Raw genomic sequence first — 23,853 nt, forward strand, 5'->3', positions numbered from 1 at the left:
CTCGGCACCATTGATATTAGGTGCTCGCCCCGGGATTTTCTCGTATCACTGCGGCGTTGCAGTTCTGGGTCAACAAGGGCGTCCTCCGGCGTGTCGGGTGCGCGCCGAAGACCTACGGATTGTCGGCAAGGAAGTCGTTCTAGTATAAGACATGATCCGGTCCGGCTTCCTCAAATACTCGCTCCAAGTCCGCATGGGTCGGATGGATGGCATCTTTGATTTCTTTCGCCACTGACCCGTTTTAATGGGTTAGGGTGCTCCTCTCAGCACTAGGCCGGCAACCGTCTGCATGGGAAAGACGGGCTCGATGCTGTGATACTGTATTCTGCAAAGACGATAATGTATTATTATTCCTACACCATTGTGCCCTAGGGCGTGCCGGACCTTCAATAACTTACTATACAGGAAATCGCGCCCTCGTGGGCCGGGTGAAAAACCCATATCGACAAGACGATAATGCATTGGCGGCCAAGTGCTGAATGGGATACGGACCGCGTAATTCCCACGCTTCCAGGACAGTTCGGGTTGCTGTCGACAGACCGACCTGCTCAACGGGGTAGTCGACAGGTTGATTTTACATGTAAGGTATTATGTGGGCCGCACTAACAGCTGGGACGGATCGGTACTTTCGAGCATGCTGCCTGGAGAAGGGTGCGCTGCTCGGACAACCTAAAAGGTTTGGGACACCATGGGCAAATTTGGCATCCATGATCACTGTGCAAAGGATCTAGCGCATGACTTCCGGCGGATGATCCTCGAATTGGCAGAAGAGCTTGCCTTCCACAATCCTGCTCGAGTCTTCGAGTTGCTCGCCGGCCTGTGCAGTCTGGCAAGCTCAAATGGCTTGCACGGGGAAAGGCACGGCCCCGACGAGGTGTCGGCGAATGTCACAGCGGTACACATGGATAATGCGGCTGTCGATGGGGTTTCTCGTCCGAGCCTAAGAAGGAAGTAGGCGCCCTATTGCCAATGCTGCTGACAGGAAGTTTGGATTATTTGGGGGAAAATGGTACCTCGAAGAGTAACGTCAAGTATGCGTTCATGCCTGAGATTCTGAAAGCTGCTGTGTTAAGCGAACAGCACCGCAAGACGAAATGTGGTTGTGAGTGAGATGGACATTGAGTCATGCTCGGAACGTTGTTCAAAAGCACTTGAAAAGGAAACCCAGATCATGCGACTTACAAGACGGAGTGTCTGGTTTGCCACTCCAATTCGTTTGCTTCAACCTTGTAGGTGAGCGTTCCAATTGGTCGAGGTCACTGTTCAAGACGAGGACACGACGTGCCAAAGTGGGGCAAGAGAGGGCCGCAGCTTGCATTCGCGGTTTATCCGAACCGATAGGTGCCGATAGCAGAATGCCTCTTGCGCAACGCCAACTCGCCGCGCTGAAATTATCCAAACCCTCTCACTCGATCACGACAATCGACAGCCGGCATATAGCCACGATTGCGCCGCGATCGGCGACAACGGAGTAACTCAGAGAGACAAGGATAACAAACCGATGGCACAGCAGGGTTATCAGTACACGCTGCAGGGGTTGGCGCCTCCGCAACAAGCACAACCCCAGATGCATCAGCAGTTGCAACACCAACAACAGCAGCGCCATCAACAGCAGATGCACCAGCAGATGCAGACCTCTCAAGTCGAGTATCAGCAACCACAACAGCAATCATCACAGCAACCGCCGCAGCAGCACCAGCAACACCAGCAACAACAACAGCAACAGCAACAAGGCCAGCAACAACAGAGCCAGCACCAGCAGGGTCAGCAGCATGGACGCCCCCAGATGGCCCTGCTGCCGCCACCCCAGGATCGCCTGTATAACACATGGAATGACTTGAGGGAAGACGTCAAAGCCTTTTGCAAGTCCCAGGGCTACGCAGTAGTCATCATCTCGTCGCTCAACCGCGACGCCGAAGGTAACTACCGCCGGTACAACATGTGCTGCGCCAAGGGCGGCAAGAACTACACGTCCCACAGCAAGGGGCTCCGCCAGACGCAGTCGACCAAGACGGGCTGCCCGATGCGCTTGAAGGCGATCCGCGAGAAGGCCTGGCCGTACAACGACAAGTGGCACGTCATCGTGCAGTGCGCCGAGCACAACCACGAGCCCTTCACGGGCGGGCCCAACGCCAACGCGCCCTCGCAGTTCCGCAAGATCGAGGCCGACGGCATGCGCTGGCTCATGATCATGCACCGCGAGGCCCAGTGCGACCTGCGCCAGCTGACCATTGGCATCCGCATCTCGTTTGGCGACAAGTACCAGTACGTCAAGAAGACGGACGTGCGCAACTGCCTGGCCAAGATCAAGCGCGAGGAGGATAGGAAGGCGGCGGCTGCCGCGGCCGCCGCGGCAATGCCGGCCAATCAGCCCTACACCATCATCCCGGCGTCTCACCTACCGCCGCCCCCGCCGCCTGTGCAGGTCGAGAAGATGCCGCAGCTGCCGCCAGAGCTTCAAGTACCGGACCCTGATATGGAGTCAGATGATGACGACGACCAAGAAGACGAGGAGCAGCTATGAGTCTCAAGGGCGGCGGGCAGCCCAGCGTTGGTGGGACAGTTTCGGCTGAAGGTGTAATGTGTCTTGGGCATCTTTGGCGTTTGGCAACCATGGGTCTAATTATGGCGCTGACGGGCCATTTCGCGGATAACGAAGTGTGTGGTGAACAAGCAAGGCTCATTTTATAGCGATAGCATGTTCTCTGATTTCCAGCTTTATGTTCGCTTCCTCTCGGCAAGGTTAGTAACGGTATTGACGTTTCCAACTCCGTTGACAATACGAACCGCGGGAGTGAAGCTCGAATTAACAGAGGAGATTGCCGGGAGACCCCCTGACATTGACGCCGTGGAAGAGGTGGCCAGGGAGAAAGGGCCAGGGAGCTTGACTGTCTAGGCCACCTCGCCGGCCTCACGTCTCACCTCAAGATGGAAATATCCCCAGGCACCAAATTGGCACTGTTGAGAAGACTACCCGAGGTACTAAACAAACAGTGCCGCAACAGGCGCAGGAAAGGGGCTCGCGACTGGTGCTTCAAGACAGCAGACGACCGGTGTGGCTCAGTAACGACTGGACTCGACGAGCTGCTACAGCAGTAAAGACGAAAACCATCAAAAGGTACAACCAGACAACAAACCCCCAAAGACCCCCAACCTCCGCTCAAGACACAACCCACCGCCAACTCCGTCAGCCCATGTGATGGCGTGAGGACTATTGCCCCCACACCGTTTTTCAAGGGACGTCGAGACCGCCTGGCATCAGACCTCGTTTCTAGGATCGCCGTAATGACCGATAAACCTCCTTCTCCTTCCCTTCCCTTCCCTCCCCCCATAGTCACTCCCTTCGTTCCTCTCGCCTCTTTCCTTTCCTCCCATCAATCCACCAACCCGTGTATCCAAGCCCCCCTCTTCCATTCAGCCCAGATCCTTCTCCTTGCTAAGCTCTAGATGGCGGATGCGGATGCACGAACCAGCCCGCAAGTCTTCATATGCCGCTTGAGGTTGTCCGCACGCATCTTGCGCCCGCACCCAGCGCAGGGGGCGACCTCCTTCCAGTGAGCCTTGTTGTCGCGCACTTGCGGCTCATGCGGGTGGGCGCGGCGGAAATGCCGGTTGAGGTCTTTGCGCTCGGCGCCGCCGGGGAAGGCTTTGCAGTAGGGGCACTTCCACGGGCGGGTGTGGTTGTTTTGGTGCTTTCTGTTGTGATGAAGGACGACGAGAGGCTGGAGTTAGTCAGTCATTCTTGGTGGGATGGGGATTCCTGTTGTCAAGTGGTCTCTGGCGGTACTCAGAGGCAGAACGGGGGAAAGAAGGCCATGACCTCAAGGGAAGAGGTAAACAAAAATGACCTGGGGCATGGGAGGATGGAAAAAGGGAAAAGGGGCTGCTTGCCTAAGCTTGCATGCAAGATTGAAAACCTTCGCCTTGCTCTTGCAGTTGGGAAAGTCGCATCTGTATTCCTTCGAGCCGTTGCTGTCGGAGGAGTCGCTGTTTGGATCGGGACCTGGGGTCTCTGGAGAGCTACCGTGTGTTGTACCAAAAGGAGTGTCACAAGAAACAGGCGAGTTTGATGATATTGGCGTCACAACGCCAGAACTTGAAAGGAATGACATTAATTGGGTTAAGACGGGATGGGTGATGTCAACGCCACCTGTGTGACTGTGTTGAGCCGGGGAATCCGAAAAGTCGCTGTTGATAGTGAGAACCGGAGCGTGGGCAAGGTTGCCGTTGCCATCTTCCGCTGGACCTCCAGCCATAATGCTAACCATGTTTTGCGGAACCTACTCGTCCGAGACGTGGCTGACCTGGGGGAAAGTCACTGGAAACACGGGAGCACCAGGCATGGAAGCACCGGCGGGATAGCAGAGGGCGCAGCCAGGGAAAACTCCGGAAAAGCCGAGGGAGCAGGGCGCTGCCGCGCAGTTAAATTCGGAGCCCCCTTGATAGGTTGCGCCCGGAACCGCCTCGGGAAAGACGATGGCAAGGTTGAGGTCCAACGGGGTGTGCTGACCACAGGAGCCTGTTTCAGGGGCGCCGGGCAAGACGGCACCCAAGGGCAATAAATCCTGCGGGTTTACGGTGTTCACCCCCCAGATCCCACGGATGGGAGCAAGTTGGGCAATGCTGTCCCCAGACAAATCCGGTGATTCGGGTCCCAGTGCGTCCCAAGCATGAAGGAAGCGATTGGCCTCATGCCCGAGAGGGCCGAGACACTCGAACCCGTCATCCTCCCGAGGTAGCCACTGTGGATCCAGTGCGTCCCTTTGTAAGTCGCGCGTCGGTTTCCTTGCTCAATCAGCATGTGGCAGCCATTGAAGGCGTCGACTTACATGGGCAGTAAGACCATCCTCAATTCCCTGGCATTCGGCGCTAGTTCCACGAGCCACGGGACAGCAAAGGGGGGAGGAACAGGGCTAATACGACCCGAAAGCGATATTGTCTCCACAAAGCGCAGCGAGAGCAAACGTCGAATTGATTTGGCATCACCGCCAGTGTGACGGCTGATGTCGTAGTGCTGAGTACTCGGCGGAGGCCCAAGAGCTGGTTGAAGACGCCAGCCCGCGTGATGCCGAGGGATGCTGACTTTCAAATATTCTAAATCCGTTCGGATTGCGCCAGCGGGAGCCCTCCAGCAAACGGAGGCATCCTCTTGACAATGTGCCTCGTTGTGGCTGACGTCGACGGAGACCAACAAACGGGCAAGGTAAAGAAGCTGAGCTTGGCCGAATCGGGACGGGCCAGTGAGACCCACAGATGAGGCCCGCCATTTGAGGCCCATTGCAGCTCGGCTCAGAGCAAGGGTTCGATTGGTTTCAAACAGTCAAGGAGACCGTCGCCAACCAACAACATCTTGGGTCCACAGACGGCCACGGCAATGCTTGGACACGTTGGAATACTTTTAAAAAGGTGGGCGGGGAATGCCCCGAGTGGCTCAGCGGCTATTGCGGCCGTCTCGTCACGCAGCCACACAGTACATACATACATATGCATTCCGTACGTTCAGAGAGCCCTGTCTGCCTCTTGTCTGTATGCCTTTGGTCGCTCGGTCCCAGGCTGCCTCTGCGAGTCTGCCTCTTGTACTGACTAGCGGTCTGTGTATCTCGGCCTGCATTGACGGCTCTGCCTCAATGAGCAGCGAGCCTTCTACGGCGCAAGAGAACATGGATTCTGGGAATGGCTGGCCATCTGTGCCGGTGTTCTCTAGCAGAACATTGACTAGGTACAAAAGGGTGTTTGCATACTCACGTTTTCGGCTGAGGTCAGTTGAACTTCTAAGTTTCTCCACCGATTTTGGAGAGCTCCAATATTCTACCTATCAAGCACGAATCCCATCCGACTGGGTTGTTCTCCTCCTCCATATCTAGGTTATCCGCCATCAACTGAATTGATTGTTACCATGGCCCAAGCCGACGTGCAAGACGAGCTGCACTGGATCCCACCCAGCCTTAGGAAACGGTTCTATGAGCCCGTCGTCCTGCTGGACGCCCTCCGGTCCATCTATCTCAAAGACAACACCATCTCGCAGCCCGACCTGGAGGGTGGGTCGGGAAAATCCCCCCAGCAGACTTACTTCTGCTTCCTGAACAAACTCAGTCAAATCTGCGACAGCGAGCCCAAGCAGCCACTTGGCAAGACCGTCAGCGCCATTGTCGTGCTCGACTCTGGCACCCTTGAATACCGCTTCGCCTCCAATCAGCGCGACGGCCGTGAGTTGGACACGGCCAAGGAGTATCTGACTTCCATTCTTGATGTTCTTGGAGGTGTCACAGATGACGAAATCAATGACCGGGCCTTCATGGGCCCTATCTTCTCCGATATTTTGAGGAAGGTGCTCGCCTTCAACCGCCCTCGAGTGGAGGATTACATGAAGGCGTTAAGTGACCAGCTGGATTTCTGTATCAACTCTTCAGTCGTCGACCGGACGAGTGAGGGTAATCAGACCATCTCCGTGTTCCAGACTAACACAAGGTAGCTAACAACCCTTTCTCTTTAGGAACTGCTGCTGCCAACGCTCTTCGAATGCTTCAGCCGCACCTCGAGGCAGCAAGAAACGCACCAAGGCTGGGCCACGATGAATGTAGGTCTTTGGACGCACTACACACCTTGAGTACATTCGGCACCTGTTCTAACACGTGGAACCCAGTCGCGCGCCATTCTGAGCAGTTCCTCCAGACAATCAGCTCGCACTACGAATCCTCGCTGGAGGAGTACATGAAGAAGAAGGCCCACAGCAACAACAACCTCGTCGACAGCCCCTGGAGCGAAGTCCGCCACGCGCTGGGCCGCCTCCTCTCGTACTACATCGCCATCAAAGTGCTCATCTCCACCCGCAAGTTCTGGCCGCGCCTCTTCGTCGATTTCACTGTCACCACCATCCCCTCCAGCGCACCGCTGTCCAAGCCTCCCAGTATCCGGCGCAATGCAAAGGGCATCATCAACCGCATGTCCCGCAGCAAGTCCACCGTCGAAGCATACCAACGCCACGCCGAGCACTTGCAAGTCCACGGCGACCTCGACCAACGCATCCGCCAGCGCGCAGATCCAGCCCGCTTTCACCCCATTGTGCACGCCGAGGTCAACCTCCTCGCATCGGTCCTCCGAGACCAGGCGGAGGCCGAGCGCGAAGGTGAAGACCCAGTCCGCTACTTCCACCAGGCCGAATTTGGCGCCTACATCGGCTCCTCCAAGCCCACCTGCCTGCTGTGCTGGTTTTACTTTGCCGCGCACCCGTCCGGGGTGGGGTGCCGCGAGAGCCACGGGAATCTGTACTACAACTGGCGGACGCCGGATGTCGTGCCTCTGTCAGTTGCTGCTGCTGCTGCTGCGGCTGCTGCGGGAGAGGTGCGGGAGCAAGGAGAGGAGGATGTGCAGCTGCAGAAGGATATACTGGAGCAGATGGTCAGGGAGGTCAGGAAGGAGGCCGACAGGGCCATCAAGGAGAGGTCGTACCCGCGGAGGAAGCATGATTCGTGGGATACGCCGTCGAATCCGTTGCGGAGTACCACGGCGGGCGGGAGTTGGGTGGCGGGAAGTCTGGATGGCGGATCGATGAAGGGGCGGGGTGAGGAATTGCAGGAGGCTACGCCTGAGAGTCCCGGCGAGGAAGATGGGTTGGATCTAGTGGAGAGGATGGGGCAGGTTAACTTAGATGGGGCAGGGCTCGGCGTAGGCCAAATCGGGAATCGAGGATGCGGCAAACGGATCCGGGCGTCAGCGACGAGCCAATGGACTGACAAATCGGAGGAACCGGAGCCCAAGACTTGTCAAGCTGCTTGGCCGGATGATGAAGAGGAGGATGACGATTGCGGAGGTGCTAGGTTGTAGGTGCAGCGTATCGTTTCCACCCCAGCCGGGTTTGAATCCTGCTAGATAGATTTCAAAAGGGTTGAATGGCTTTCATGTTAGGAGAGCTCCGAGCACTCGGGTAGCTTTCTCTAATTCTATCGGCATGCTGTTGATCTGACGTCAAGTGAACCTCTATCATTCGTATCTTATCTTTTCCCAGAACGCCTTGCAATTTCAAACCTAATTCATGCGCCATTGACAACCAGCTCCCCATGCCGGACTACCTCCAGGACCTGCTTCAACCACCACACATGTATCCTCACATCGCCCGTCAACTCTGGGTGAAAGCTCGTGCCGAACACGTTCCCTTGCCTGACGGCAACGATATCCCCCTTCCCCTGCTCACTCGAATTATGTTGACCCTCCCCCTTGTAGACACCCAACACTTCCACCGGCGCCTTTCCTTGCCCCTCAGTCTGACTAGGACCTGGAGTGATGACGTCTTCCACGACGGGGGCACGAATAAACACAGCCCGAAACGGCTGCTCGCCCTCCCCGAGAAACCCTAAGTCGAGTCCGGCAACAAAGCTCTGGATCTGCGTCCCGTACCGGTTGCGCAGCACCCGCACGTCCAGCCCGCCCACAAGCTCCTGACCGCCCTGCTTGGTGGCGGAGGCCTGCTCGGCCAGCATGACCAGCCCTGCACAGGTGCCCCAGACAGGTTTGTGTTGCACTCTGTTGTTTTTGTTTTTCAGATGGCATCCCGTCAGCGTCCGACCTTGATGATGCAGGTAGGAGGGGAGGAGAGGTTAGAAATAGGGTTTACTGACTTGACGAATTCCCGGAGAGGGTCGAGAAGACCGAGGCGGCGGGCGACGATGGCCATCGTGGTGGACTCGCCGCCGGGGATGATCAAGGCGTCGCATTGGGCTAGTTGTGGCGTTGTGCGGACTTCGGTGAAGATGAATTCGACGCCATCATGAGATTTGGGTGATGAGGACTGGAGTTGAGACGCGGCTTTGCGGAGAAGGTTGAGGTGCTCGACGACACCTCCTTGGAGGGCGAGGACACCGACCGTGATGTGTTTGATCATGGTTGGATCCAGGGAGTTCAATTGTCGGTGTTGTTGGTTATGTTGATGAGGTATTCAGCCCGAAATGATAATCCAAGTGGGCAACTCTCGTCCCAAAAGATCCAATGGATGGCCGGGGGTGTTAGATGTCAGACTGTCCTGCCGTTGTTGAGTCACAGGATTGTCAACTTGGGGTGGCTATTGGTATTCTTCACAGTGAAGTCGGGTGTGATGGAAAGGGCACTCGGATCGGGCCGGTTAAGGACGGCATACCTTCCTTACCCGAGTACGGAGTATGGGCAGTTGATTTTAAATGCCTCGCCTCTCAAGTAAAATTCGCGACATCGGCACACCCGGAAAGGCAAGTCGTCACAAAATGTGCTCTTTCGCCCCAACTCGAAACGACACTGTGCTCGGCCCTTGACGTTGCAGCGGCAGTGGAATTAAAGTTGGCGTTGGAGGCGTCGAGTCCTTCCCCGATCACCATTGGACACCGCTGAGGGAACCCCACATGGCTGTGGCTGTTTGAGGAAGCTTGGATGTGCCGTCAGGGCGCAAGGTTGCACAGAGCGACTGGAAAATCACATTCGAGGTTTTGTTCATCTGGACTTCCATGGGACTTCAATGCCCATACTGTGTTCAAAGAATATCTCGGTCCTAGTATCGGGTCTGAATACTGATTGCAGAAGGTCCAACCCCATTGCATGCGCTTGTCACCATCAGTCCGGATCAAACTCCGAGTCGGAGGCGGGGGCACGTGCAAGGGGCTGGCAAATGGAAAATAACGTGGGGTTCGAGACCATCACAGTACATATACACTGTGTGTCTCCCTCATCTCTCATGCACTCGAGGGGCCAACGACTGACTCACGCAACAGCTTCTTTAAAGAGCTGCTTTGCAACAACTTCATAGCGGCAGGAAAAGTAACAGTCCCTCCAGCTCTGCATTCATTCCGTGATCCTAATCACACAGGCCACGCAAGTCGCACCGTACCCGGCCCAAAACAAAATCCCATTAACTGTCGACACACAACGCCCTCAACTCAGACACAACTCACCACAACCACAAAAATGGCCGCCAACCTGCACCCCGAAACAAACGGCACCGTAAGCGATGACTTCACCATCAAGGCTGGCCTGGCCCAGATGCTCAAGGGCGGCGTCATCATGGACGTGACCACCGCCGCCGAGGCCCGCATCGCCGAGGAAGCCGGCGCTGTGGCCGTCATGGCGCTGGAGCGCATCCCCTCCGACATCCGCAAGATGGGCGGCGTGGCGCGCATGTCCAACCCCGAAATGATCAAGGAGATCCAGGCGGCTGTGACCATCCCCGTCATGGCCAAGGCCCGCATCGGCCACGTCGTCGAGTGCCAGATCCTCGAGGCCCTCGGCGTCGACTACGTCGACGAGAGCGAGGTGCTGACGCCGGCCGACGACCAGTACCACGTGCAAAAGTCCGACTTCAAGATCCCCTTTGTCTGCGGCTGTCGCAACCTCGGTGAGGCCCTCCGCCGCATCAAGGAGGGCGCCGCCATGATCCGCACCAAGGGCGAGGCCGGCACCGGCGACATCGTCGAGGCCGTCAAGCACATCCGCACCGTCAACGCCGATATTGCCCGCGCCAAGGCGGCGCTCGCTACCGACGGGGACCTGGGCATTGCCGCGCTGGCCCGCGAGATTGGGTGCGATGCCGCCCTGCTGAAGCAGACGGCTGAGCTGGGCCGGCTGCCGGTCGTCAACTTTGCCGCGGGCGGTGTGGCGACCCCGGCTGATGCAGCCCTGATGATGCACCTGGGCTGTGACGGCGTGTTTGTGGGCAGCGGCATCTTCAAGGACGCCGAGACACCTGAGCACGCTGCCAAGAGGGCGAGGGCTATTGTCAAGGCGACGGCGCACTACACGGACAAGCAAGCGCTGATTGAGGCCAGCATTGAGCATGGTGTGGCCATGAAGGGCATAAGCAATGCCGGGTTGAAGCCCGAGGAGAAGATGGCTGGCCGGGGCTGGTAGGAAGCGCAAAGGGGATGATGGTTGTGTTAATTTTAGGCTGTCTCATGAATCGTTGGGGGTCGTGGACTAGAGTCTCAACACTGCAGCCCGCGGCGGTTGTGAGTTAAGAACGAGTCATAGCGAGGTGGGATCATGATTCAATGTAGGAGCGTTAACGGTGCTTTCTCAACATCATACCGGGCACGGAAGGATAAGGGAACAAAAGTTCATACCAAGGGACAACTCACAGTGCATCTCTGTGCGATATACAGGTTCATTTCATTCCATCACGCTCTCCATCTCTGGCCGAGTCTTCGATGCGGTTATGGATACACCTGGTCTGCGGTTTTCTATCATTCGTATTTCCATTCAAAACAACTGAAACTAGAATCCGATATGCTTCGGTTTGACGTGTCGGTGAACGTATGTATCATCGAAGTCGTCTGAAGTTATCCGAGATCTTCCTCGAATACCGTCAACACGACAACTGATCTGCAACTGCGACGGAGTACGAACACTGCCACTGAACTCGACTGTCCGTATGCACAGGGTCGGATGGGTGTGTTCGCGATATGGCTGTGTAGCCTGTGCGATGAGCAGGTCGAATCATGATTGAGGGTTTTGGCGTCTTAACCGTTGTAACTGATTGCTGCCTTGCATCTTCCCATGTGTATACATCCGGGACATAGCAGCCCGAAGCCTCACGGCCCTGCAGACCCGGAACATGCATATCACTGTTCATCTGCTAGTATGACATTGAGGACGCGGAAGCGAGGCCAGCTGGCTGCCTTTGTGCCCCTCGAAGTTCTTACTGCGTCCTCAAAAATTCCCTCTGAATCCTGATGCACCATGGTTAGGAATGTCCAAGCGGACGGGCGCAATGAACCATGGAGCCACTTTCAGCACTGAGTTTGGCTGCGGCCGTCGCTCAGTTTGTTCACTTCGGCGTCAAGGTCCTCGGCAATGCGCGCGAGATCTACGGCTCCCTCTCAGGGGCCACCGAGGAGAACAACAACCTCGAGAATGTTACCCGCGGGATGCAACGCCTCACCGATAAGTTGGTTGTGCCCACCCTCGAGAATCTGACAGACGATGCCGCGATGCTCAACACCCTTGTGGCCGAATGTCGCTGTCTCTCACTGCTCAAGGAAATGAAGCTTAAGGATTCCGAGGCTAAAATCCAGTCGCTCGAGCAGCACTGAAGAGCAAGCAGTACGAAGGAGAAAGAATGCCAGGCTTCAGCAGCGCCTGGACGAATGCTAGAGTTGATTAGACCGGCTGCCTGGTGCGCTTTCTAGGTATGCGCCAGTTGAGGCTCTGGTGCGGGATCTTGAACAACTGATCATATCGTCTCAAAGCAGCGCCCAGAACGTCCCTGCTATCCACGCACCCTTGGACGAGCTTCACATCAATCTCAGCTATCCTAGCCATGGGATCCAGGACGAGCTCCGAAATCTCATCCTCTTTCTCCAGAGCAAATACGTCGAAGCATAACAGCAGCGTGTCCTTGCTTCCTTGCTTTTCCTGGTATGCGATAGAGTCGCACGGTGGAGAACGCTCACAAGGCGACCTTCAGATGGATATTCGGCGACGACGACAGCGGCAGCACGGATAGCGTCCCTAGAACCAGCGGTAATGAATCAGGCAACGAGTGAGCTGGTGTGTTCGACGAGGCGGCGCGTGCAAAGGTCGACTCTTTTGTCCAATGGCTATCCACTGGTACCGGCGTGTACCGCATCGCAGGGAAGCTGGGCTCTGGGAAATCCACCTTGATGAATCACTTGTGTGGACATGAACGGCTGCGGGACGAACTTCAGAAATAGGCCGGTGAGTCGTTCTTAGACAAAACCTGCCACTTCACTGTGCCAAATTGATCGAGCCATGACGTCGGCCAGGGAACACCCAGCTCGTTGTCGCGAGTTTCTTCTTTTGGAGGGAGGGGACGCTCCTCCAACGGTCTTTTTCCGGGTTACTACGGTTTTTGCTTTACGACGTATTGTGGCAGCGGCCCGATACTATATCAGATGTGTTCCCCGACCTTCGCCACTCTACAGAATTTCGGACTCGAGCCAAGGCAAATACAATCGGCATTTATGCACCTCATTTCACTGTTCCTCGTTGTACGACACGTCCAGATTTTGTTTGTTCATTGATGGATTGGATGAATACGAAGAAACCCTCCCAAGACAACTACAAAACGGTGGTGCAACTTTTGCTCTGTTGGACCGAGACAGCGCTACACGGGGTCAAGCTCTGTGTATCCAGCAGGGAGTATAACGTCTTCCTCAAATTCTTCTGCGATGACAAGTGACTACGCCTGCATGACTTACTTTCGCCAACATGAGGTGCTACGTCAGAGAAAGGTTGCAGGATCTTGACGAGGAAGATCTAGGCTCCTTGGTCGACGTTATCACTGAAAAAGCGAATGGAATCTTTCTTTGGGTTGCCTTGGTCGTCAAACCGATAAGAGCCCATTTGGAAGACGGATGGGAGTTGTGTCTGATTGCGGAGGAGCTCGACTCACTGCCGGATGAGTTGGAAGCTCTTTTCCAATTTATTCTGGAATCCATCAGCAGAACCTACCTGAGATGGGTCACGCCGACGACAATTTATAGCGGCCCCAACTGTCTCTTTTAGTATACAGTTCCCTGGATCAGCACAGCCTTGATTGGGAGTTTGTTGAGAAACCATCTCACATGTTTGGAGCAAACCATGAAGAGGGACAGATCCCAAAGGGGAGAAGTTGCACGGAAAAGGTTGAATGCATGCTGCAAAGGCCTTTGTCGAAGACAACCGGAATACCTTCGTTATGTTCATGCACCGCTCAGTGGCCGAATTCTTGACCAAGCACATCGAGAACACTTCTCTGGCTAAAGGCATGCTGACCGCATTTGAGCCGGTCCATGCCTTGTCGCAACTCCTACTAACTAGCAGAAATGTGATCTTGGCCGCACGATCAATACTGGCTGGCGGCACAGAAATGTGACTTCGACCCCATACACATAACACACCAGATTGAAGTTACCATGAGGATGAGGTACAACAAAGGACTCGATGCTCGCCCCCTACTCGTTCCTCGAAGGCTTGCGCTCCACCACCTTTCCGCCATCTCGGAGTATGACCCCACACACACCGTGGCACGAGCGAGTCTAATCCGTACAAATGGGTAATGCCAGGATTAAAACCGGCGTCCGTTCTTGACTAAGCTGCACACCTCGGAATGGAGGGCTATCTTGACTGGGTAACACGCAAAGACCCCGACACCATTGGTGGCAAGTATGAGCTTGGTGGTTTGGCCTGGCACTCACTCCAGGGGTCGCATGATGTCTGGGGTTCAATGTCCGCTAAATTGGATCGGTCCCGTTTGAGTGCTCTCAGTGTGCTGCTCCAGAGAGGAATTCGACCGGATGCCATCATACAGACTGAGCGCAATTCCGGAGGAACGGCACTCAGCCTCTGGGAAGTTTTCATTGCCAAGATTACTTCCTGCGCTCCACCTCATAGACCAGACCGGCACGCAGAGCGTAAGACTATCCAGGAGTTTCTGGAGAATGGGGCAAATGCGGATATCCACATCGCCATCCATGGAAAGCTTGCGCATGTTTCTGGGAGCCACGAATGGGAGCCTGAGCTCGCAAATCTGAGCAAGAATGGAGCGTGGAGCGCTGGAAACAACAAGCTGCCAGTAAACAGCGACGTCTTCCAAAATCAAAACGGGGAATTGCCAGACCAGCCTGGAGGCTTGTATTCGGGCAGGGCCCAGGAGATCCTAAGGCGGTAAACGCTTCTTGTGGGCGTTGTGGTGGCACTGGTGGAACGAGGTTCCTGTCTGACTCGAGTGAAATCGACTACAGCGATGAAGGCATCCGCCACTACAACTTGTTCGCTTCAAAGGGAGGCAGAATCTCCTTCGAGGACTGGGTCGAGTACTACGACTTCGGAAACAAGGAAAACAATTCTTGCGCTTTGTGCTCGAAACAAGCGTGCTTCAGCACCAGCACCGCCGCCAACCTTCACAGCAGAGATGGATGCCCGGTGGGACGCCCCTGAGCCATTGGACGTGGTTGAGGAGGATGGTAAAACTCAGAAACATGCTCAACGATGCTCAACGTCACCGCCCGAGGAGGACAAACTGACCGGATAATGCTCGAGAAGGCCAAGGGGAAGGAGACCAAGGAGACCGGAGCAAATGGACCGGCGCTAAGGATCGAGGCACTGGAACAAAATTGGACTCGACAGGAACTCAAGGGTAGATTTGTCCATGTTGTCCTCGGTAAGCAAGGTTCCCTTACCACCTCACGTGTGTACGAGACAGGACTGATTGCAGCCCCTGATAGTGCTGCTAACGGCGATATTGCTTTTATTGCTGATGGTCAGCTAGGCTAGAATGAGCCCGTCCGCCTTCGTTGGCGAAGTCAGGTATTTCGTCAGGGTCTTTCTTGCTGGGTTTGTTCAACTTCAAAGTCCGCAGCACCTCAGGAAACCAGCCTGCCTCAATTGACTCCTTGATTGCTTAAAAGAACAAGCATGTTTTCCAGGAGGCGAACCTTGCACTATCATATGAGCCTACTGAACAGTCTGTTACAGCTTGGATTAACATTATTTCATCCTTTCCCTCTAACTGCCGTGTCCAATGCCATACCTAAATTCCGTACGCACCAATGCCAGGGGCCCATGACCAACCCACTCGAAACAAAACCAGTACATGACCCAAGATATCAACGCCAGGGGTATAATCAAACCACGCTCCAGCAAACCCGAGTCAAAACCAAGCCTCAACTTATCGAACGTGCGGTGACCTCCCTTCCCAAGTCTTCTGTCCGCTCCGACACAGCACAAATCCTCGCCCACGGACGTGGCCTGTTCACCTCAACCTCCCAGTTCTTGGCCATACTTTTCTCGGCCGCCGGCGGCACCTCCCCTGCACCCTTTTCCTCCACCTCCCTTCCGTGAGTTCGAGTCCTATCCGCGTCGTGCATTCCACCTCCCCGCTGCTGCTCAATATTCCCAAGCATGACCTCCTCCGCAACCCCTTCATCATGCCCATACCGCTCCCCAGTCACCACCGGCGGCAGCTGCCTCGACGGCTTCGACCCAATCGTTAACGGCGGATCACTGCCGGTCGCACTCGGCCCCTCGTCCTTGGACGAACCGCTGCTGTTGCGCGGGGAGAGAACATTCGGAAAGAACTTGGCGACCAGCGGCTTCAGCGTCATGGTGCACGCGACGACAATAGCCGTGTGGACTTCGATGACGGTCCAGTATGTGAGGTCGATGTTGCCGAAGGTGAGAGAGTCGAAGTCGGTGGAGTTCTTGGCTCGAATGAGGATGGCGAGGCGGATGAAAGAGACGAGGACAACGCTGAACAGGAACGATCACGGAGTGTTAAGATGGTGGAGATGACGGTAACGAGGAGTGGCAAGGTGTGTACAAGGGGGGAGGGGAGAATGCGGATGGCTTACAAAAAACCGACTGCGAAGATGCCGACGACGACGAGCTTTTGGCGGCGGGGCAGCCTGAGCGGGAGAACAAAGGGAATGGGGAGGAGAAAGATCATGATGTCGGTTGCGATTATCAGCCTGTGGCGTTCGGTTTCAAGGTTAGTATGCTGAGGTCTGGGAATGCGGACTCCAGGGACGGAAGCTCACGCTGTGTTGACCCACCACACCTCCTGGGGCTGGCAGAATGAAGGAGCGATGGTCAGATCCCAAACAGCCTCGAGCGGGATGCAATGCGTGAGGGTCATGGCTGTGGCCCAGAGGTTGTGTACGACGACCATGGCAAGGACGACACAGCAGGCTCGTCTTGCCAACTCGAGGGTGAAGATGGTGAGGTAGAGAAGGCAGATGGATACCTTGGTCAAGGCCAAGCTAAGGACGTAACAGAGCAGCGAAACCCACCAAGCCTACGTGCAAGCGTGTAAGTCTTCTGATTATCAGGCAAGGGCATGCTGTTGTGTGAGAGGAAACGGTACCTTGGTCATCGGGGCGAAGTGGAGAGCCAGGTCAACGTCCCAAAAGTGCTTGCCCAAGCCATGCTTGACTTCTACAACCGCCAGTGAGCGTTACGATCAGGGGTCTGTTTGGCGGGGATTACCGACGTTCAACCTCACAGACGCAGAAGCCTGCTGCTGCTATCTGTTCCAGCCGTCGTCAGATCATGTGCCCTCAGCGTCGAGTGGGGGACTCCAGTACCAGAGACAGGGCAATAAACCAGTCTGCCAGGCCAAGCGCGTTCATGATCCTAGCGCGAGTGTAAAATCGGAGAAGCACGAATATGAGGGCGATGGTCCAGGTTGTCCACGCTGCGGCGAGCACATTTGGACCAAGATCACTGTGGTCCAAGTCGGCCATGGAAGGCCCGGCGCCAGGGCCCCCAAGCGTTCCTGAACTCATGGCGGATCCTGTGGCATCTGACGCCTCGGCCCCGAACCCTCCCTGCCCGCGCTGTAAGATTAGTGAATGGCTGGAATGATGTCGTGTCGGTGGGAGGCTGGGACTATGTGTCGGGTGGTTGCTATGTCTCTCAATAAGAGTTGAGGGACTGTCGAGAGAAAGCTAGAGACCTGGCCCATGCAGATCATGGAGCCAGGGCCATTTAAGGATCTAGCATGGGGCTGCCTCGGGACCGGAATCGACATTGCGAACCCGTCAGTTCGGTCCAGGGGTTGGGCCTCGTGGTGGCGCTCGGGTGTGCCATCCGGTCGCCAACGGGCCAATCCTACCACGGGATAGCGGCTCGGCATGGGGTGATCATCCATCTTGTCACTGCGACTGCATTCTGCGGGGAACTTTCATCAGTAACGTATCCCATATCCCATTGACCATGGACAGGCCGCTCGCTACACCGACCCCTTTGTGCGGGACTTCGTGGACTGGGAACTCGGAAACCTGGAGAAAGAGGCGGTGGGAACTGACGGTGAGAGTTGAGCATCAGCATCAACGGCTAGCATTGGCGGCATTCGCGCCTGCATGTCGTATCCGTACGGATGAACCCGCTTTGACCTTCCAATCGACATGATGCTTGTTCCCCTGCATCTCTCGGCTGGGTTGGCATTTGAAGCCGACACAAATTACCTTTAAAGTTGGTTCCGTCCACCGTTTCCTGGTTCGCGGTCAGGTATCAGGCGCACCTAATAACCATGCAAGGCGGCAAGGTGGCAGGCGGCAGGCGGTTGGCTATGAGATGGCAGCATGCCGTGCATACGAGCTCGACATGGCCCATGTCTAATGGGCTTTGACCCGTTGAAGTCAAGAGCGGGAGATCTTTCTAAATTTTCAAAGTTATCTGACAAGTAAACGCACAATAGCCTATCAACGAAGGTCCGATGGTGTAGTTGGTTATCACGTCAGTCTAACACACTGAAGGTCTCCAGTTCGAACCTGGATCGGATCAGAATTAAACGAAAGAGGAGGCGTGTGGTAATCCTCCCACCCCTCTTCAATTCTGTCTTTTTTTTTTCTCGTGGTGGAGTCACTGGAGTGAGGTCCTGATACAGGCAAGGATGATTGAGTTTTATGCCTCTTGCTGCCCCACTAAAATTTCCAGATCGCGGGGCAATCGCGACGGGGGGCTGCCAGCCCCAGCTACACAGCATCAACATCGCACATCTTCGCAGGGTTTCTGGACAATAAAGCCTACCCATCATTGACTACAGATTGCAGCTGCTTGCTAGCGCTTCCCGAAATCAGATTTCCTAATACGACCAGAACTCTACACAATGGCCTCTAACGACGACGACGACCCGGTCGTGGCCAGCTATTGCGTTTTCATCAAGCCGCCTCTCCCCGAACACCGCAACCTCGTCGTCTTGCAATATGTGACCCGGACCGCCCAAGACGCAAGCCAAGTCCGCATCCCCCGTATCACCGAGCTGCGCGTCAAGCCCAGCACAGGCATGTACGAAGTTGACGTGCCCATGGACACGGGCGAAGCCTATGACAAGAACAAGGGCATGGCATGGGGCACAGCTCTGCAAAAGTCCATGGAGGCCAAAAAGGGCGGCAGCCTAGGTCTAGCAGGTGGCTTCAACATCGTTGCGACACCCAGTACAGGACGGGGCGGCCGTCGTGCCGGCAATGACGACGAAGCGCCCCCCAACTGGGCCGAGGCCTTGCGTCAGGACAAAGTCTTGCGCACTCAGACCTTTGGCGGCAGCCGCAGCGCCGAGGAGAAACACACCCGCCATATGATCGGCGTCTTCCAAGGGAGTAAGCCACCCTCAATTCTCTCCCTTCCAAATTCCGACACTAACCCCGACTTCCTCCCTTGCCAGAGAACCTTCACCTAACCCCCGTCTCCTCCGCCGTGCACCTCCGCCCCGTCCCGCACCACCTAGACGCAGCAACAGAACAAGACCGACTCTCGCGCGGTTCCGCAGCGGGCGGCGTCAGCGGCGAAAAATCCGGCGCGGCCGCGGCCGCATCCGCCGCCCGCGCGATCCACATGTCGATCAAATCCGCCATGGACGCCGAGGGCGGCGTCGAGACAGAAACCATGGCCGACCGGCTGCGCAACGTGCAGACCGAGACGTGGAAGCGCATGGAGTGGGTGCACGACGAGGCCGAGATGGCGTGGGAGGCCTACAACGAGTGCTTGCTCCTGCGGCCGGAGAGCAACAACAATGCCGCCGCCACCACCACCACCACCACCAATACGGAACAAACGGAGGAGGACAAGGGTAAGGGGAAGGCGGTTGAAGGGAGCGGTGCAGCAGCAGCAACAGTACCTGCAGCGGCGGACGAGAGCGGCGCGGCGGATTTGGTGGAGAAGGTCGCCCAGCTCAAGACGGATTGGGGGGAGCAGGAGCTGTTGCGGGCTATTAACGGGGTGGCGGCGGAGGTCGAGGGTCAAGAAAAGGGGAAGGGCAAGGGTAAGCCAACGGTGGTCAAGACTGAAGAGCAGCAGCAGCAGCCGGCACAGGCGGGTGGGGCGGGGAGGAATGCCGGTGCTGGCTCTGCTGGTGCGGCTGCGGGCGCGGCTGGGACTAGGAGAACTACAAGGGGGAGGGCAACAAACAAGACAGCTGCAATGGAGATAGACTAGAGACCCGGATGTACTATATTGGATGTGTGGACGGGGAGCGTTGTGCACTGTCAATAATTGCGTTGCTAGGTGTTTGGTTAATTATTTCTCGCCTTCATAGGACTCGGGTTTGGTGCCGTGACTGTTATTAGAGCTGGTATATGGTTTCGCCAAGAAACTCATCGCGATGGCAGGGCTTTGACTCTGATATTCCTACCCTGCTGTGCTCAAGTATCCATACAAAATCAATATGCATCTTCGCTTTGCCTGCGATCCTGTGGCTGCGCAACCAAATCCGCTCACCTCACCCATCGCCCATGTCCATCCCCTAGTTTATTGGATTGATGTCGTTCCGAAATACCGTCCTCGGTGGTAGCACGCATAACGCTCTTTCCACACCGGGTCTCCATGGCCAATTGTACCTTTTGTTTTTGCCAGAAACCAGGGTCACCTCAGCCGCCTCCACGAGGCCGTAGATTTAGAAGATGCGTGAACAGAGCTCATTGAAGCAACTCGACATCCAAGCCAATCGAACGCATAAACAAATTGACGTTCTGAAGCCGCTGAGCCGCCAGGTCCTGAGGTAGCGTCTTGGACAGCGCAACCGTATCCATGACACGGTCCTTGACGGCGAGCACCAGTCTCTGCTGCTGGTCGGGGCTGGCGCCGATTCCGAGGGCGGCGAGGAGTTGCCAGACATAAAAGTCATCGCCGGCGGTGACAGGGCCGGGGAACATGTGGGGAAGAGTGTGCTCAAGGAGATCGAAGAACTGCGTGTAGGTCGCATCCCTGGCGAATGTCAGCAAACCATTTCTAGACAGGGAGACCAACAAAGCTCACCATGAGCGCCAGGACTGCTCACTGCCGCCGCCGCCGTGCTTAATGATCTCGGCCCGGCTTAGAATCATTGTGAGCATCGAGGCGCCAATCCGGCTCTTGGCGATGATATCAACATTGCGGGTGCAGACTAGGCCCAGGATCCCAGCAACGAGGTCCAGGTCGAGCTCGTTAAGAACGTTGAATAGGGTCGACATGACGGCAACAACAAAGAGCTCAACGTTCTCACGCATGACTGCGTTGAGCTGCGTGGCGTCAGGTGTCACCTGTGCATTGCGCACGACCTCCAGGTTGTCGAGGTTCACAACGATGAGGGTGAGAATCGTCGTGCGTTGCTCGTGGCTAAGATGCCGGGAAATGCGCGGCATTGCCTTCATGCCCTTGCTATACGATAGGAGGGCGATGAATGGGTGAACAAGGCCGTTTTCAGGATGATCGTGGATCCGCAGGCTCTCCCAAAGCCTGCTATTGAGAATCTGCGCCTCGCTGTTCCAGGACACAAACCGCTGGATGACCTCAGGGCCGGCTTCATTGGCCGGGGGCGCAGGCATGCTTCGGTCGTGGTCCTCCATTTCCATCAGCGTGGTGTAGATGCGTTCGATGGAGCGCAAATCGCTCTTCCTGTCACCTCCACTCGGAATGTGCTTGTGCGCGCTGGCCGGGCGATGGGCCTCGCCGCTGCTCTCCGTACGCTTGATATTCAGCAGCGGTTTCGGCGTCTTGGCGTTGCTGAACGATATTTTTCCAAGGCTGCCCTCGATCACGAGTTGCTTGTTCTTGGGCTTGTTCTTGGCTGCTTCAACGGCACGCTGGACCTGCTGCTCCATGCGCTGCATGTGGTTCTCCGGTCCACGGTGGTGACGGCGCATGCCGCCCTGACGACTCCCGGTCTGGAAGAGATACGTCTGTGCGAAGTTGTTCAGGGGTTGGTTAGGGTGTTGGCGCTGACCACCCTGGATCTGGCTGTGGACTTGATAGTAAAAGTCCTCGGTGAGAGACTCGTCAGTGCCATGTTCGTTGGGGTTGCCTGCAGCGGCAACGAGCTGCTGCAGCTGGATGCGAGTCACGAAGCTCTTGTCCTGTGGCGTCATGAGGCCATTGTCGCGCGACATGAGGAAAATTTTGTGATTACGCTTGGCCCTCTTTGCTTCCTGCTCCAAATACGCCGCCTTTTCCTCCTCGCTGAGTTGGGCAAGCTGAGATGGGTGAGTGATGATCTGCGGCTGCCGGGAAAACGATCCCTGCTGTCTATGGATGGGATGCGTCGGGTAGGTAGCCGGCATCACCTGGGTGGGATGCTGGCGCATGGCAAGTCTAGTTGCATCCCCAGAAAGGCGGTTGGGGTTTTGCAAGATCTGTGTGGGCGGCATGCTGGAGGATGGCTGCTGGCGATGGTGAGCAGCTGGCTGAGTCGGCGGCTGGGGCGACGGTGCCTGCTTGTCATGAGGCCTTTGCAGGATGGCAACGGGTTGTCCATGTCCTTGGGCGTGGCCTTGATCCTTGCGAGTCTGATCAAACTGCTGGGGAGTCTGGTGCTGAAAGTGCTGCGGAAACTGATATGCTTGATCATAGTGCATGGGCAGGGGAACTTGTGGCTGAGAAACAGGCGGAATAGCTGCCGGTTGCGGAGCCGGGGACGGAGTGGCCTGCTGCGCAGCCTTCTTGGCCTGAGCTCGCATCTGAGCTTCAACCTCCTCCAAACTCAGCACTTTCCGTGTCGGCTGAGTCGGAACCGAGGTCACGGCTGGCGACGCAGCGGCGGCCGGCTGGGGCTGTTTCTTGGGCGCAACGCCCCAAAGTGCCGCATCGACTTGTAGCTCTGCCACGGGTTCGCTACTGTACTTCTCGTAGCCAGTTCGAGCGGGCTTGTGGGGAGCCGACTGGGGGACATGACCGTACGACGAAGGCCCAAGAGCAGACGGCAGGGGTGCGGCTTGGGAGGCAAATTGAGTGACCTGCTGTGGGACCTTGGCGGCAGGCTGCTGGCGAGTGAAGCGGACATGCTCCTCTTCGATGGCGTTGGCGACCTTGGCCGTGGAACCAAAGAAGTCGAAATCTTTGCCTACCGGTCCGGCATCGAGGGCGGCCGTGTCCCCGAAGGTATCGTCATTGAATGCGTCGCCCGTTTCCTCCAATTGATCGCCCAGGCCATCATAGGTCTCTTCAAACTCAAGAGCGTCACCCTCGTCTTCACGTTTTGAGAGGCCGGCGAAAGGGTTGTGGGCTTGGGAAAAGCCGGTGGCCGCCGGGTTGTGGCCGGTGGTATTATTGAAGCCAAAGTAAGACATGGCAGCCCAGGACGGTTCAACACGGGGCGGTAGCGGAAAGGGTCACTGCTAAACTGATTAGTACTGCATACTCTGGTCTTGAAGCAGTGCCAATATCAGAGTAAACAGAAATGGCGGGGTCAAGCGTCACCCAACGCCACTACGCTGGAGAATTCAGCGGGCATGATGGAAAGGCGCACCATGTGGCGCACATAGCAGACGATGCGGTTGAACTTGATCAGTGACTCACAGCGCGGAAAATAAGAATATCGGGTCAGTAGAATCGGCCAAGTGACATGGTGATCAATCAACGCAGCCAGATTCTGTGGAGAGCGCGCTGATTAAACCGAGGTCGCGAAGACTGTGCGTAACGCGGAGATGATGTCTCGCGGTCGAATATCGACCCGCGAAGGAGGAGAGATTGTGCGTTGGGGCGAGTGTCTCGAACAGGGGAACGCGCCGCGTAGCTGATGCCGCAAACAGGATGAGGTCAACTTAGAGACGCAGTCTCTCGGTGGGCCAAGCTGGAAGCAATGGCGGGCAAGTGGGATGTCGAAATTATCCGATAAGCCAATCGGCGTAAGTCTCAAAGGTCGCTGCCGCCGAGTGCACGGTCCAGACGACAATGCAGGGGTGAGTGGCTCTGAGAGGCCAAGGGATATACAGACCCCATTTAGGTAGGATAGGGGCGCAGGGGAGGTTCACGACATGAATATCCCAGTATTAACGAGAACGGGATACAACCTTTCCCGTTGACTGGGCTCATGGGCTCTCGTCTGTCGTAATGACAACCGACATAGCTGGCATTTTTCAGCCATCCCTTTCTTCCATGTCTCATTTATGGCCTCCTCACGGCAAGCAGCTTGGTTTCCTTTAAGTG

The 23,853-nt window shown here is 56.2% G+C and overlaps 10 protein-coding genes and 1 non-coding gene across 11 annotated transcripts; 7 read left to right on the plus strand and 4 right to left on the minus strand.

Annotated features, from left to right (window-relative positions):
* Positions 1–688: 688 nt before the first annotated feature.
* On the plus strand, positions 689–2,524 carry N657DRAFT_632456 (uncharacterized protein; the record flags this gene model as incomplete). The annotated part of the gene is made up of 3 exons (XM_062791143.1): positions 689–951; positions 1,081–1,102; positions 1,430–2,524. 3 exons carry the CDS (start codon positions 689–691, stop codon positions 2,522–2,524), a joined length of 1,380 nt encoding a protein of 459 aa, XP_062650141.1.
* Positions 2,525–3,443: 919 nt separating this feature from the next.
* N657DRAFT_679316 (uncharacterized protein) lies at positions 3,444–4,343 on the minus strand (the record flags this gene model as incomplete). The annotated part of the gene is made up of 2 exons (XM_062796174.1): positions 3,444–3,696; positions 4,285–4,343. 2 exons carry the CDS (start codon positions 4,341–4,343, stop codon positions 3,444–3,446), a joined length of 312 nt encoding a protein of 103 aa, XP_062650142.1.
* Positions 4,344–5,896: 1,553 nt separating this feature from the next.
* N657DRAFT_688922 (uncharacterized protein) lies at positions 5,897–7,824 on the plus strand (the record flags this gene model as incomplete). The annotated part of the gene is made up of 3 exons (XM_062796964.1): positions 5,897–6,431; positions 6,494–6,577; positions 6,644–7,824. 3 exons carry the CDS (start codon positions 5,897–5,899, stop codon positions 7,822–7,824), a joined length of 1,800 nt encoding a protein of 599 aa, XP_062650143.1.
* Positions 7,825–7,879: 55 nt separating this feature from the next.
* N657DRAFT_643160 (SNO glutamine amidotransferase) lies at positions 7,880–9,275 on the minus strand. The gene is made up of 2 exons (XM_062792485.1): positions 8,616–9,275; positions 7,880–8,520 (listed from the first exon to the last, which is right to left on the minus strand). Exons 1-2 carry the CDS (start codon positions 8,876–8,878, stop codon positions 8,031–8,033), a joined length of 753 nt encoding a protein of 250 aa, XP_062650144.1. The 5' UTR covers positions 8,879–9,275; the 3' UTR covers positions 7,880–8,030.
* A 468-nt stretch (positions 9,276–9,743) lies between these two features.
* On the plus strand, positions 9,744–11,343 carry N657DRAFT_643161 (vitamin B6 biosynthesis protein). Its single transcript, XM_062792486.1, has 2 exons — positions 9,744–9,771; positions 9,830–11,343. Exon 2 carries the CDS (start codon positions 9,928–9,930, stop codon positions 10,864–10,866), a length of 939 nt encoding a protein of 312 aa, XP_062650145.1. The 5' UTR covers positions 9,744–9,771; positions 9,830–9,927; the 3' UTR covers positions 10,867–11,343.
* Positions 11,344–11,532: 189 nt separating this feature from the next.
* On the plus strand, positions 11,533–12,339 carry N657DRAFT_670421 (uncharacterized protein; the record flags this gene model as incomplete). The annotated part of the gene is made up of 2 exons (XM_062795540.1): positions 11,533–12,028; positions 12,144–12,339. Exons 1-2 carry the CDS (start codon positions 11,733–11,735, stop codon positions 12,337–12,339), a joined length of 492 nt encoding a protein of 163 aa, XP_062650146.1. The 5' UTR covers positions 11,533–11,732.
* Positions 12,340–14,021: 1,682 nt separating this feature from the next.
* Positions 14,022–14,895, plus strand: N657DRAFT_670422 (uncharacterized protein; the record flags this gene model as incomplete). Its single annotated transcript, XM_062795541.1, has 2 exons — positions 14,022–14,622; positions 14,667–14,895. Exons 1-2 carry the CDS (start codon positions 14,066–14,068, stop codon positions 14,893–14,895), a joined length of 786 nt encoding a protein of 261 aa, XP_062650147.1. The 5' UTR covers positions 14,022–14,065.
* Positions 14,896–15,620: 725 nt separating this feature from the next.
* On the minus strand, positions 15,621–17,505 carry N657DRAFT_615079 (uncharacterized protein; the record flags this gene model as incomplete). The annotated part of the gene is made up of 6 exons (XM_062790454.1): positions 17,040–17,505; positions 16,946–16,982; positions 16,820–16,890; positions 16,494–16,750; positions 16,308–16,424; positions 15,621–16,206 (listed from the first exon to the last, which is right to left on the minus strand). Exons 1-6 carry the CDS (start codon positions 17,238–17,240, stop codon positions 15,621–15,623), a joined length of 1,269 nt encoding a protein of 422 aa, XP_062650148.1. The 5' UTR covers positions 17,241–17,505.
* A 661-nt stretch (positions 17,506–18,166) lies between these two features.
* Positions 18,167–18,240, plus strand: N657DRAFT_t46. The gene has a single exon. It is a non-coding gene; the product is annotated as a tRNA-Val (tRNA).
* An 81-nt stretch (positions 18,241–18,321) lies between these two features.
* N657DRAFT_643164 (uncharacterized protein) lies at positions 18,322–20,010 on the plus strand. Its single transcript, XM_062792487.1, has 2 exons — positions 18,322–19,055; positions 19,121–20,010. Exons 1-2 carry the CDS (start codon positions 18,566–18,568, stop codon positions 19,888–19,890), a joined length of 1,260 nt encoding a protein of 419 aa, XP_062650149.1. The 5' UTR covers positions 18,322–18,565; the 3' UTR covers positions 19,891–20,010.
* On the minus strand, positions 20,005–23,448 carry N657DRAFT_592747 (uncharacterized protein). Its single transcript, XM_062789933.1, has 3 exons — positions 23,224–23,448; positions 20,710–23,039; positions 20,005–20,658 (listed from the first exon to the last, which is right to left on the minus strand). Exons 2-3 carry the CDS (start codon positions 22,992–22,994, stop codon positions 20,370–20,372), a joined length of 2,574 nt encoding a protein of 857 aa, XP_062650150.1. The 5' UTR covers positions 22,995–23,039; positions 23,224–23,448; the 3' UTR covers positions 20,005–20,369.
* Positions 23,449–23,853: the final 405 nt, after the last annotated feature.

The sequence above is a fragment of the Parathielavia appendiculata genome, assembly GCF_033297405.1.
Source record: "Parathielavia appendiculata strain CBS 731.68 unplaced genomic scaffold N657scaffold_3, whole genome shotgun sequence".
NCBI classification, from domain to species: domain Eukaryota; kingdom Fungi; phylum Ascomycota; class Sordariomycetes; order Sordariales; family Chaetomiaceae; genus Parathielavia; species Parathielavia appendiculata.